We start from the raw sequence: 13994 nt of genomic DNA, 5'->3' as shown, positions 1-13994 counted from the left end.
ATTACCCCCTTTTCGGATGGTCCTATTGTGCTCTGCCGGTTCAGTTGAGTTTTCGAATTTCCGCGGACGTGCTGTCAGATAATCGCACGCCGTGTTTCTTCGTAGTAGTTGAAATATTTTTAAAGAAATTCGCGATTAAAGACACTTACTATCTTGTTTGTATCACATATGTGCAATTTTAATCAATATTAGATTAAAATAATTTTACCGAAATTCAGTTTTCTAAATTAATAATTGCAAAATTTTTTAAAGTACAAAATAATATTGAGATGCAGTATGTGATAACAATAAAAGTATTTGCTTGCACATAAAAATACTTTAAATAATAGAACTTCTCGCATATGTTTTGTCAGTGTGCAGCGCGTGTGTTTGTGTTTATGTGGTTGCAACTTGCAACAGCCAAGGCAACAGCCTCTCAAGGACTCTCATAGCCTACTGAAAGTTACATTGTTTTTATTTCAAACCTTGAATAAATTCTAAATTAATTCTAAACGATTTCATTTAATAACATACATATTTTATTTCTTTGTTACAATTGGGCAACCTCGCTTTGGGATGTAAGTGCGTGTTTGAAACAATCACGTTAAGAATGAAATTTAAAAAATCCGTGTCGCGACGTACCGTTTTTAAATTAAATTATCGCAGGTGATCAACGTGAGTGTTATCGTTATCGTCATCACTACCGCATCCTAAAGATGAATCGTTGGGGGAATTTCGCCGAATGAGTGCGAATGAGTGAGTCCCACGGATAAATCTGTGGAAAGTTTGTTTACCAATAACCTAAAGAATAATTGAAAATCTATCGGTGGGTTTTATAATCGATCTTCCTTCGATTAAAACCATTTCTTGTTTTTTGCGTAATGTTCAGGTTCTTCTTGACGATATTATATCTATTTTGCGCGTGTTTTTTTCAGGGTTAGCTTTCTGATATAGTTAGGCCCTTTAGCTTTGAGGCATTATAATTTTCGGTATTAAGTAGGGTTTCTTTTTCAGGTTCCTTCCTTTTGAAATATTGTGATTCCCTTCTCCTATAAAAATCTCTTCCCCCTCTCTTCCCGGATGTAGTAGCAACCACGTGCTCTGCAGGAACAGCGATAAGTGGAACGAATTTTGTTCGTGTTTGAATTTTTATATTTTGCTTTTTATATGTATACCAAATATTTTTATTATAGAGATAAATTAATTTTAGCAATTAACATAATAAATAAGAACAAACAAAACCTTTACTCTATTCAGGACCGTTACAATAGCCTTCGCGAAGTGCCCCTGTTTTCGCAAGAAATAATAGATCTAGTGGAAAAGGTACCTCGAGAAATTTATCTTCTCTAAAAATATGTATATATCTTAGTTTATCTTCTGTTGTCTTTTTAATTTTTTTATCTATGGAACGAAAGATTTTTGAACTAATGTCAATTACATATATAGTATATTCTTAGAACACAAATGTATTTAATAATATACTAGTCTCCACTTGCCAAACCAATATTTTCTTTTTCTTTCTAGATAGTCGTGCTTGTTTCTTGTAGTTTTCGTTCACACGGAATTATAAAGTCCACACATGGGTTAGTATGTGCTATATAGAAGTACAGTCAAGATGGCGGTCAGACTCTTTCCCCCACCACTTTGACTTCACTCCTGTGGAATATGGTATGGTAGTATGGTACATGCTTGCTGTGTATTAGTAACCACGTGGATCGCGTAGCTCAATCAGCTGATCGTGTAATCTCCTCATGACACAATACTTTAATCAGTTTAATCACTTTAATTTACGCCATAAAAATCTTTCAGATAAAATAAAATAAATAATGTCCTAGAATCTATGTCTACTACAACAAATTCATACACAATTTCCATAGAAAATAGAACGAGGGACTGTATATATATTAATATATCATACAAATAAACATTGATATTGATTGTTTAAGCAATTAATTAACCAGTCCAATTATATTGTAAAATCATTTTTATTTTTTAATATTAATTTTATAAAATTTCATAAAATTTTTCTTGAAGTCTTATATGATTATTATATTTGCTTGATATAAATATGTTTATTTAAATGAAAGGTTTATTTAGTCAAAGAATTTATTATTATATAGAAATATCATAAGTTTTGTGAAAAATATTAGGGAGAAGTAGGTATAAAAATGTTTAATTTCTTCCTTTGTTTTTACGCACAATAATATTTTATCTAATCATCCTCCTAACCTTACCTAAAGGGGCTATAGGGTGGAAACATTTAAAATGAAGGGGATTAGGTTTCGGGTTAAGTCGGACCATTAAATTACTTTGTCATATCATCAGGCAACGACGGCAACGTTAACAACAGCATAGAGGCTAGAATATTTGCGAAGAATTTCTGCCTGCTGATCTTTTTTAGTTTTGGAAGTGCGAAATTCCGTGAATTCCATGACGCAGGCGCATCCAACAATTTACAACATGGCGGAACGCAAGAAAAACAGGAAGCGCAAAGATGTAAGCAAACCATATTTTTAATTATATATCCGTAAATTTCACTTTTCTAAAAAATTTCACGTCTTGGCTAAAAAGTTTCAGGAACGTTCCTGACGTTTTGCTCCTTTTTTTCCCCTGACAAAAATAATATATTACACGTGTCGGGTTGAGAGTCCCGTTTGTTTTTTCTATGCCAGATGACGTAGCCAAGCCCCTAGTAAAAATCATCTTTTCTTCTAGAAAATATCTTCACCAAATTCTTCATTTTTTCCGGTTTTTTAGAAGCTTAGATTTTTCATTTAATTATCTACACTAAATATTATCCGGTGTTTGATTACCAGCTGTAACACACATTCTACTTCAGAATTCATCCTAAATTTAAATAATATAGTTTTACTCTAAATATTTTAGAGAATTCTAAATTATGGTTTGCTATTTTGAAAATATTATGAATTTTATTCTTATTCTTCATTAATTTAATTTTGGAGTATGAATCAGTATTTGTAAACATCCTGTTCCACTTATGATTTACTCCTTTCTTTTTTGTTATAATAGGATCTTACCAGCTTGGAGAATGAAACTAAGCAGGACAAGCCATCCAAGGAGGAGTATGAAGTAGCTAAATGGATTCGAAACAATGTACCATCAAAGAAAACTAAATTTGACAGACATCACAATGTGGAGTACTTCACAGGGACCAGAGCTGTCGATGCTTTACTGGAAAACTCTCCATGGAGAGAGACAAAATTTATAAGCAGGGAGCAGGTCACAGAATTCCTAGATGTTATGCTGAGACATAAGTTTTTCCACAGAGCAAAGAAGGTAGTAATATCAGAGGAGGAATTATGTAAAATGAGAGGCATTAAGAAAAAGATAAAAGAACCAAAAGAAGAGAAGAAATCAAATGATAAGGAAGAGAGTAAAGATGGGAAGGATAAAAGTGAAGAGAAAAAGGAACAAAAGAAAAAGCCAAAGGTAAAAGATATTATCAAAATAACAGTTATAATTAACTTAAATTTTTTAAAAGTTTAAACTCAATACAATGTTAATATTTTCAGGTGAGGCTTGAAATGCACATGGAGCAATATTTTGTTGATTGTAATGATGCATATGTCTGGATATATGAACAAGTTCCAATATATTATTGGTGCATTGGGGCTCTTGTTGTATTGGGTGCAATATGTGTCTGTTTGTTTCCATTGTGGCCATTGACTATTCGTCATGGAGTATATTATTTAAGTGTTGCAGCAGCTGGGCTTCTTATTTTTATTCTAGCATTAGTGATTATAAGAATGATAGTGTTTTGCCTTCTTTGGATACCCACTCTGGGTAGATGCCATTTTTGGCTCTTACCAAATTTGACTGCTGACGTTGGATTCTTTGCATCATTCTGGCCTTTATACCAGGTATCATTAATTTAATGAATAAAAATTAATGAACTAATAACTAAATTAATAAAATATAAAATTTAAATTATTTGTTATTTTCAGTATGATTACTTTGGATCCTCTACAGAGAATGATAAAAAGAGTAAAAAAAAGAAAAAGAAGGATAAGGATTCTGATAACGAAGATACACCATTGTTAAAGACGTTAGTATGAATTTTAAATGATTATTTTGAGAATTAAAAAATATCTATTAACTAAATTTGTGGACAGGGAAGAGAAACAAAATGAGACAAGCGAACCAGAAGAGGCATTAGGTGAGAATGTGGATAAAATAAAAGCTTCTTCATCAGAAACTTATGAGGTGGAGGAAGGTAGCGAAGGATCAGAAAGTGATAAATCTAATACTGGCAAAGATTTTGTGATGCTTTGAAAATTAATTCTGGCAATAATTAGCCCTGGAGCACCCGAGGCCGTGTCAATTCTTGATTAATTAATTATTTTCTTAATTAATTAATCCATACATAATTCTGTCATTATGAATTATCTATTCTGAAAACAGATTTCAAGCAGGAATTGGGTAGCTTGAGGAATTTCAACGATCGGTGGCACGTGGCTTTAATCAATGGGTGCACCGTTCGTTCAATTTAAATAATAATAAAAACGATCTTGACCCTGCAATGGGCCTTTGGAGAGGATTCTGTGACTTGCAAATTGGACCTTCGTGTTCAATCTGTAAAAATTAGGTGAATTTATTTAATTCTGTGCTAGTTTAATTTGTTTTTCATGGGAATAACAAGATCGTGCAATTAAATGTAAATTTTATTGATTAAATAAACACTGCTTAAACTGATGTTTATACCCTCTTATACAAAATTCTTTCCAAAGGACCTGTAAGCTATTTGTCCACATATAGCTCAAGGTCAGCATGAAATTTTTATGGGTAAAAGTTTATACATTTTACCATCGGAGTTTAGCAAATTTAATTGCTTTAAACCGATTTTATATATTTATGTAACATTTTTAATCGCAATTATTATTATTATTACAATTATTATCACTACATAATTACGTCGTAATTATTATTATTGCTAATAGTACAAGCATTGTCCTTGTAAGTGTAATTGAATCGGGAGTTTATCAATATTTCAATAAAGATAATAAAGATAAATAGTAAATATCCGTTTTCTTACGAAAACAAAAAAAAAATAGGTAAATATATATATTCAAAAGACGGAAATTTATTTTTACTAAAAATTTAACACAAAAACGTTTATGAGATATTTAATTTTAGAAAAACGTTATAGGTCATGAATATTTTTTCGATTAATATCTATATTTTTTTGCATAATTTTTTAGCTTTTTTCGAGTGCTTTAAGATCCAATTTCGAATTCCAACATCTATCTACGAGTTAGTGAGATATATTTGCATTTTTTAACTTTTTCGCTGCGAACAAAAATGGTACAAGTGTAACCAAGTGGTGGGTCGGATTTTCAATAGTTTTGAACCTAATTTATATAATTTTAGAATTTTTGTATATGTACATGCAAATATATACGATTTTTGGCTTGCGTCACGAATCCGTGCCGCTCGCACCCCTCGAAAGATTGGTACGTCACGGATACGTGACATGCGCAGCGAAAGGGTTAATAAAAACTAAAGAGCAATCAGAAGATGGAGAAGTTTGAAATCTGGAGTGCGTTTCCACTTATCGTTGGTTGCATTCAGTAGAGAGTAGAGACTGGTAGAGAGTAGAGACAAATGTTGAGGGAGCGGTGTATGTTATTGGCTATTATTATACCTAAAACACTATACTTCGTTTCTTCTCTGTGAATCGGATTGGTTAGCTTGTATTCTTTATAACCAGAGCTTTGGCAGCACTGGTACATATCACTATGCTGTTTTGATCGTTTTATTTGAATTTCGAATAATTTAAATTATATTACGCGTTCAATAGTATTCAACAGCGTCTTCCAATAATTCAGGAGCCGATAATTTTATATTTAAAATTAATTTTAGTTTATACTTTTAACAATGACGGAGTTTAAAACGCCTACTTCACAAAAGTTTAGAAAGAAAATTGTAGATAATACGAATTTACAAACACCGATTAAAATACCAGCGTCACCTTTTCTCCAACAAATTGGTTATGGTTGTGGTATGTATTTTTGTATTGCTACGCAGGAAAATTGATTTTATTAATTCAGTTTGCTTTTATTTTATTAACAAATTAGGTGTAAATGTTTACATGTTTGAACGATCACCAAAAGTAGGTTTTATACGATCTCCTTGGGCTATAAAGAAAAGAAATCGTAAGGCCCCCAAAACGGATAAAACTTACAGTGAACGCATTCGAATTGAAGCAGATATATTAAAGAAATTAAATCATCCAAATGTAGTAGGCTTTAGAGCTTTCATGGATGCACCAAACGATGACCCCTGTCTTGCAATGGAGAAACTGGATGCATCTCTTGGTAAGTTAAGATCAATTTTTAGTTGAGTATCTGTAATATATATTTTTCATGTGTTTCTTTTTAATATTATTATAATGTTACAGGTAATATAATTGAGGAAAAATTTGAAAATGCAGAAGATCCTTTTGCTGCTTATTACATTTTAAAAGTAGGGTACGAAGTTGCAAAAGGTCTTGAGTATCTTCATAATACAGCACATATTTTGCATGGAGATATTAAGAGTTATAATATATTAGTTTCAAAAGATTTTAGTACAGTTAAACTCTGTGACTTTGGGGTGTCTTTGCCTCTTAATGATAAATTAGTGTTGGATGACTCAAATGGAGAATTTTGTTATATTGGCACAGAGTGCTGGAATGCTCCTGAAATTATTTTTGGTTATTATTTTTATTTGCACTTTTTATTTTTTTTACATGGTTACTGACATTTATCTTTGAATCATGTATAAACTTCTTGCAATCATCTGGTATTACTTTAATTTTATTAAAATTAATTTTTTAGGTGATGGGGAAGTCACAGACAAAGCTGATATCTGGTCCTATGGACTTGTTTTATGGGAGATGATAGCTCTATCTGCACCTCGCATTGAGACTGAAGATTCAATGATGGAAGAATCATTTAATACTTTGAATGAAAAGGAAAATCAAGTTTATAATATAAGTATGAATGAAAGTTTTGATGATTTTCCAAAAGAAAAATTTGCTACCAGACCACCTTTACCAGCAATAGATTTAGGACCAGAATATGACACAGTTTTACAAACATTTTTTATTTGTACTGAAAGCAAATACGAGAATAGGCCAAGTGCAAAAGGTTTGGTAAAGTTTTTTGAAGAGTATGTTTACAAAAACAAGCAAACAAAGCCTCTATAATTAATTTTAATTTTGACTTAAATTTTACACAAATATATTTTGAAAAGGCTTTATTTAGTTAAATTATGATCATTTATAAAAAAATTTATTATAAAAACACTATTAGTAATAACAAAATAATAATTACAATACTTATAATAATCACAATTTGGATTTTCCTCTGAAAATATTATATAATCTTTAATAACTATTTTTAAATAATTTAAAATAAGTAGAAAATCATATTACCTTTCTATGTTTGATACTAGTTTCTTTCGCTTTTTGAAGGTCAACACGTCCATGATCTATATTGTTTGTGGTTCTACCAGCGAAGAATTCTACAGTATTTAATAGTTCACCCTGAAACATTTATAAAAGTGTCTCAGTTAAAACTTGTTGTCTTCTATTATAGATTCAATCAAAGATTCTTACTTGTTTTTCTATAAGAAATGCCATTTCAACTAAAATATCTCTTACATCTGTGATGGATTGTTCCAATTTTAAAATATCATCGTGTCTCGATTGTATTTCACATAATTGTTGCCTGGCGATTCTGCTATTTTCTAAAATCTACTCATAATTTAACTCATTATTTAAATAAAGCAATTTATTACTATTTAAATTTTAATTTGAATATTTACGTTATCTACGAATAAATGATTTTTTTCATCGTCAAGCAATACATCTAATTCTTCGTCTGCGACGTGTTTTGTCACTATAAAAAGAATTAAATTAACAGTATTTAATTAACTTATAATTTTATGTTTAAGTTTCACGGCTCACCTAGGTTTCTTTGTTGAAGTAAAAGTAGCGTGCATTTATCATGATACCTGAGCAAGGACGAATTATAACTCAACATCGTATCGGAAAACATTTTTAACATAGTGGTATATTGCAAGACTTGAATACGCTTATAAGCAGGACCCTCTCTTGCACTATTAATGGTTAAATTATCAATGATGGAGATTCCTTTTCCCATATCTAAAACGGAAGAACAATAAGACCATGCGATTCTCCTATATTTTCAATTTTACCTCCTAACGGCTATGGAAGAATCTGATTGGTTATTAAACTCCCGCTTAAAGTTAATCATTGCAATCGCGGTAGTCAACAATAATCGTTGTTTGAAGTCTAATTTTAGTAATTTATACTTCAATCAACGTCGATTTTGAAATGTATTTTAAATTAAAAATAGAAGGCTTCGTTTTCATTTGCAAGTGGAATACGATAAAACTTTCAATTTTAATGGGAAGCATGATAACTTGACTAGAAACTGGATCTCTTTAGCAAAAGAAGGTTAGTTTGATGTTTATCAGTGTACAAAGTGTTATATATGATACGTGATAAAAGTTTTAAAATGCTTCGTTTAAAACGGAAAACTTTAAGCTTAGACATTTCAATGTTGAACGGTTTTATGCTCTTTGTAATTTAAAATAATTTGAAGTGAAATGATGCAATAATAATTAAGGTTATGTTGATGTTTATTGGACTCATAGTGTATGTGGTGCAAGCTTGTCAATAGTAATAGTTAAAGTGATTTGAAAACTTTGTTGAAAATGGAGCCGTTACAAATTTTAGAAAACTTCAAACTGAATGATGTCAATTCCAAATGGGTAGATTCAATTTGGAATGGAGAATTCACAACTTATGATGAACCACCGGCTGAATACTTGATGTTTTTAAATAGTGAAGATATGGAGATATTGCTCAAAGATTCTTGCTCTGCTATAAAAAATTGGCTATACAATACAGAAAATAATGAAGGAGATACGTCTGATGTTTCATGGCAGACTTTAATTGTATTAAATGTAAATGTTCGCAGTTTCTTAGCAGTCTTGGGTTATATAATAAAGAGTGGAAAAAGTTACCAAGCAGATGAGGATTCTAGGCAAGCTTGTCTTAGAGCTACTAGCCTTTATCTTATGCTATTAGCTATTCCAGGTAGTAATGCCTTTAATGTGTTCCATCCTAATTTATATAAACAAACAATAGAAACTTTAAAGATGTCTGAATACTTAATACCTCAAGTGAAGAAAGTTAATAGATCAATGGATTTGGAAAATTTATATATGGATGAAGTAGAACAGATTGATGAGCTTTTGACGTCTTCTCAAAAAATTACTTTAATCAAAAGTTTAAATAGTATAATGTATGATTTAATCTTAATGATTAAATCATTTTGGCTGAAGGAATATTTTTTGTCATTAGATATTACAATATCTATGCTTGTGGAAGTCACCAAATTAGATGCAGATCTAAGCCAATTCCAGCTGCACACTTTTTCAAATGACGCAACAGTAACTTCAATGGTATATAATGCATATTCAGCTTTGCAAGCCTTGTGTACTTGCAAACATGGCCCAGTAGATGTAACAATAACATTAATTGCAAAGTATATTTTGCCACGTTTCTTATTTACTCATTCTGATTCTAATTTAAAGTATATGGTAAATGTAAGAGAGGTGACAATAAGATTTTTAAAAACTTTGGTAACTACTCATGAGTCGGATGCAAAAGCTGGTTTTGTAACATTGTTTCATCATCTTATGACAAAATGTCCAGAACGTGGAGAAATACGTCAGAAACAGGCAATGGCTATAGTTAAATTAATGACTATTTGTGAAAAAACAATTTTAATTGATGCCATTAAAAGCTTACTATTACTTTCTCATCATAATAAAACTGCATGTAGGATATTTGCTCAGGATATTATGGCTAAATTTTTAACCGAAGGTTTACCAGTTAGTACTGTGGTGACTGAAGTTATGAAGAATAGATTCAAAAAGACTTTGATTGTTACAATATTAAGTAGATGCACAGACTCCTCAAATATGGTGCGTGGTAGAGCATTAGCAATTATTGCAGAATTTACTGATTTTATAGGTAATGATGATGAAAATATAATGCATGATATATTTAAATGTATAGATAAGGATAAATCATTTCCAATTTTTGATGATTTAAAAGAGTCTCTTGTTAATGACATAGATATATTACCAGGATTAAATACTGTTACTAAAATGCTAATGGAGAAATTTGAAGATGAAAGAGCATTGGTAAGGAGGAGTACTATACAGATTTTTAAAAATTTATGTACAATTTTTCCTGAATTAGTGGATAACTTATTGCCCTTTATGAGTAGACGTTGTAGAGACCCTGCATTATTAGTGCGGAAATCAGCTGTGCAAGTTTTGACAGAAATCTTACAGAGGTACCCTAGTAATTTTAAACTCATGGCAGAATGGGTAAAATCGGTTATGCCTCAAGTATTTGATGTAGAAGCTAAAGTGCAAGAAAAAGTAATAGAGTGTCTGCAAGATTTATTGTTAAATAAAATTACTAATTTTTCTATTTATGTAGATGATAATGATGGAAGTTTACCATGGAGAATTTTAAATGAATTAATTAATTTGAAGATGAGAAAGCATTTATCAAAAGCTTGTAATTTGTGGACTAAAACAAACATTGTTACGAAGGAGATAGTGACAAATATACAGTCACACATTGGTACCCAAAATGACATAACTGCATGGGTACTATTAGCTGCTTTGTCTGAAAGCAAACAATTACCAAATATTAGAAAATATATCAATAATTATAACAATCTTTTACAAGAAGAATTTCGATCATACATGATACTGGAAGTACTTAGAAGTTCCTGGTCCTCTTTAATGGATGAAGAGATAAAAAAACTGTATTATTTTTTATTTGAAGAGCTCAAGGAATTTAAGGTTGATCTTGGATTAATAAGCATATGCTTAGATGTTTTAAGCAAAATTATTTTACATTTATTTAATAAAGACTGTGATGCATCTTTAGAATCAGGCATGTTAAAATTAATGGAATTATCAGAGACAGAAATCCAACAAATTTTTAAAAATAAAAATTGTATTGGTGAATACAAAAAAATATTTTTACGAGCATTGAGCACTTTGGGGCACACAGCATTTTTATGTACAGGAACAATTTCACAGTCTACATTGTATATTTTAGAAGGATTCTTGTTAGATTGGGATTCCTTACCAGAGTCATGGAAGGAATTGCAAGAATTACAGCCATTCACAGTAGCTCTCTTAGGACAACAATCCATGAGAGACAGAGAAATTGCACAGGAAATAATTCCAATTTTTGGCCAATTATTAAGACATGAGGTAAATGCAGATTCTTTGACAAAGGCTGCCATAAAAGTTAACGTTGCCAAAGCTTTAGCAGATTTGTGTGTGAGGTTTACAGCTCTAGTAGAGCCATATTTACCAGACATGTGTCTTGGGATGAAAGATAAAAATTCTACAGTGAGAGAAGTTATTGTGGTAATATTTATTCAGCTACTACTGGAAGATTTTATAAAACTAAAAGGACCTTTTTTCTTTCATATATTAACAATGCTTTCTGATCCAGAAGAAACAATTCGTGAGTTAACTGTTTTTTTAATAGAAGAAAGACTCTTAACAAAAAATAAAACCTTGATATCTCAACAGTTTCTGGAGAGTATCTATCATTATAACAATTACCAATCAAAGCATAAGTTCTATGATAGAAAAATGAGGGACAAGGAGAAGAAAGCTTTGACATTCCCTGGAAAAAAAAACAAACAAAAACGTAGAGTAATTTATGATTTTATGCTGGAACATTTAGATCCTCCAGGAAAATTAAAGTTATTGGTAAAATTGACAAATCAGGTGCTTGGTGGAGTTTGTAATGGAATAATTGATATCAAAACTGATGAAGGAGCTTGGATATTGAAAGACACACTATATATTTTAAAGAATGAACGACTACAGCCTGCTCATTCCTCAAATAAATGCAGTGATGATATTCAAGAAGAGGAAACTACAACTCAAATAAATTCATCAATAACCAGTGCTGTAAATATTATAATTGAAGGCATGAAAAAACATTGTTTAGAAGTTTTACTACCTACATTAGCTAAACTTTGGAAAAAGCTAGCAAAATTAAAATCACCTTTGGAATATCGTGTCAAAAAACATTTTGTTACAACTTTTTCTGATTATAGTAAAGAACAATTGACTAGTTTGTTAAACGAGTATCCAGAAATGGAAAAGCAAGTCGACAGCGAAACCAGGTAATTAATTAACATGATCTTTGAAAATTAAAATCAATCAAACTAGTAAATTAAATAGAGTAAAATAATAAAACATAGTATTAGTTTCAGAAAATCCAAAAGAAGAAATCAATTGGATGGTGAGAGTTCTGATAGCAACGAAAGTTCCTGTTTAGTTACTAGCACTCCAGATATTAGAGCTAATTCACCAATATGCTATCCAACACCAAGAATTATTTTAAGAAGACTTTCATCCTTAACATATTCTAGCAAACACTTGAAGAGTCCTTCACCAATTTTGGGTGGATCTATGGAGCTTTCTAATTTCAGTGGTAACATATGTATGTCCCCCAGTCAGATGTCCCAAAATCTATTAGAAGAGCCTGGACCTAGTACCAGCACACCACGAGTATTCAAATCAAATTATGATAGCCTTGAATCTGGTAGCATTAGTTCGAAGTATCGACGCTCGTTAAAAAGGAAATTTACAGAACTCGACAGTGATAATAACTCAGATTAAATCTAAAAATTATAATTTTAAACTGAATTGAAAATTAATATAATACATGCATCTTACCTCGTAGCTTTCCATGTATTCGAAAAGAAGTTTGAGAAATGGCATAAGTCCTATTTTCTAATTCATTTTTTAAATCTAGGAAAGATTTAAAAATTAGAATAAGTAATTTATTTTGTAAATAGAACTTACCCTTATTAGTATGGGATAGAATATTATTATGTAAACTCCTGACAGATGATATATTTTCTATCAAAATATTTATTAGACCGCGAATTTCTTCTGCCTGTGGCAAAATTTGTTATTTTTATATAAAATTAAATATTTAAATAGAGCTTTTTATCGGATAAAATTTGTTACATACTTCATCAAGTACTTCTCTTAACTTCTTGTTTTGAGACAACTGAATGATAATATCTTGTAGAAATGCTTTATTAAAAGTTGAGCTATTACTTCGCAACTAAAAAAGAAATAGATATACAGATAAATATTATGTGAGCTGCAGTTGTAATGTGCGAAAATTATTTATTTAGAAACAAATATTTAAAACACTAACGGCATGCAAATCTGACATCCTATCACGGACCATGATGATTCGAAAATGGTGTATATAACTGAACACAATTAATGAAAACAATTGTACAAATTTACGAGAGCTGTGAATTTCTTATCTTCATATCCTTATCAGCGTACTAAAGATAATTGATAAAATTCATCGACGTAGAGTTCGGGTGGATACCTGCCTTTTTAAAAATTAAAATTATGAAGAAGCTCAGTTAAATTCACGGTTGAATTTTGGGAAGCTTTACATACAAATTAATGTTTAAGTTTTTAGTTAAGTAAAAATTAAAAGTAAACTTTAATCAACATTAATATTAAAGCGCATCTATTTCCAAGTTTTTATCGTGACACTTGTGAGTTAGAAGTAGACTGTTTCTAACTGGAGTTCTTTTGCATAACAAACGGAGAAGGAAATAAGCACTTAGCATCTGCCTGTTGCAAGGCCGAGCTCGAGAGGTAGTTTAAATTTTCTTGTAACATTTACTTTTTAATCATCTCATAGGACTGTATCTTAAAGATACCTTTTAGTTATATAAAGGGTAAAGCAAATATGACGTTGCTAACATAAATTTTTCTGTAAAATAAAATTAATATATTAATAGAAAATCTTTATTAAATTTTATATAATATATATTTAAATAATGCACATTATCTAATAAAATACCGATGGTAGCTTGAGAATGGTCCAAGAT

At 30.6% G+C, this 13994-nt stretch overlaps 4 protein-coding genes across 8 annotated transcripts; 3 read left to right on the top strand and 1 right to left on the bottom strand.

Annotated features, from left to right (window-relative positions):
• Window positions 1-66: 66 nt before the first annotated feature.
• On the top strand, window positions 67-4692 carry Trp1 (translocation protein 1). 2 transcript variants are annotated; one of them, XM_066737806.1, is made up of 7 exons: window positions 67-735; window positions 1504-1647; window positions 2381-2475; window positions 3010-3429; window positions 3513-3860; window positions 3945-4045; window positions 4113-4692. In XM_066737806.1, the coding sequence occupies exons 2-7, from the start codon at window positions 1569-1571 to the stop codon at window positions 4270-4272; spliced, it is 1203 nt and encodes a 400-aa protein (XP_066593903.1). In that variant the 5' UTR covers window positions 67-735; window positions 1504-1568; the 3' UTR covers window positions 4273-4692. The 2 variants fall into 2 exon arrangements, with proteins under 2 accessions (XP_066593903.1, XP_066593902.1); XM_066737805.1 differs by lacking the exon at window positions 67-735 and adding an exon at window positions 1051-1302.
• A 483-nt stretch (window positions 4693-5175) lies between these two features.
• LOC136779916 (lymphokine-activated killer T-cell-originated protein kinase) lies at window positions 5176-7186 on the top strand. Its single transcript, XM_066737862.1, has 4 exons — window positions 5176-5998; window positions 6075-6314; window positions 6398-6691; window positions 6816-7186. Exons 1-4 carry the CDS (start codon window positions 5875-5877, stop codon window positions 7184-7186), a joined length of 1029 nt encoding a protein of 342 aa, XP_066593959.1. The 5' UTR covers window positions 5176-5874.
• Window positions 7187-7233: 47 nt separating this feature from the next.
• LOC136779917 (syntaxin-1A-like) lies at window positions 7234-13869 on the bottom strand. Of its 2 annotated transcripts, XM_066737864.1 has the most exons (9): window positions 13298-13869; window positions 13106-13201; window positions 12934-13027; window positions 12805-12879; window positions 7949-8146; window positions 7807-7880; window positions 7598-7735; window positions 7415-7525; window positions 7234-7346 (listed from the first exon to the last, which is right to left on the bottom strand). In XM_066737864.1, the coding sequence occupies exons 1-9, from the start codon at window positions 13328-13330 to the stop codon at window positions 7275-7277; spliced, it is 891 nt and encodes a 296-aa protein (XP_066593961.1). In that variant the 5' UTR covers window positions 13331-13869; the 3' UTR covers window positions 7234-7274. The 2 variants fall into 2 exon arrangements, with proteins under 2 accessions (XP_066593961.1, XP_066593960.1); XM_066737863.1 differs by having other exon boundaries at window positions 12805-13027.
• Window positions 8156-13480, top strand: Cap-D3 (Chromosome associated protein D3). Of its 3 annotated transcripts, none has more exons than XM_066737861.1 (2): window positions 8156-12248; window positions 12339-13480. In XM_066737861.1, the coding sequence occupies exons 1-2, from the start codon at window positions 8722-8724 to the stop codon at window positions 12745-12747; spliced, it is 3936 nt and encodes a 1311-aa protein (XP_066593958.1). In that variant the 5' UTR covers window positions 8156-8721; the 3' UTR covers window positions 12748-13480. The 3 variants fall into 3 exon arrangements, with proteins under 3 accessions (XP_066593958.1, XP_066593956.1, XP_066593955.1); XM_066737859.1 differs by having other exon boundaries at window positions 12333-13480; XM_066737858.1 differs by having other exon boundaries at window positions 12327-13480.
• Window positions 13870-13994: the final 125 nt, after the last annotated feature.

The sequence above is a fragment of the Prorops nasuta genome, unplaced genomic scaffold (assembly GCF_024137725.1).
Source record: "Prorops nasuta isolate Cenicafe-Biocafe unplaced genomic scaffold, Cenicafe_Pnas_1.2 PNAS00018, whole genome shotgun sequence".
NCBI classification, from domain to species: Eukaryota; Metazoa; Arthropoda; class Insecta; order Hymenoptera; family Bethylidae; genus Prorops; species Prorops nasuta.
This window is presented reverse-complemented; position numbering and strand designations above follow the sequence as displayed.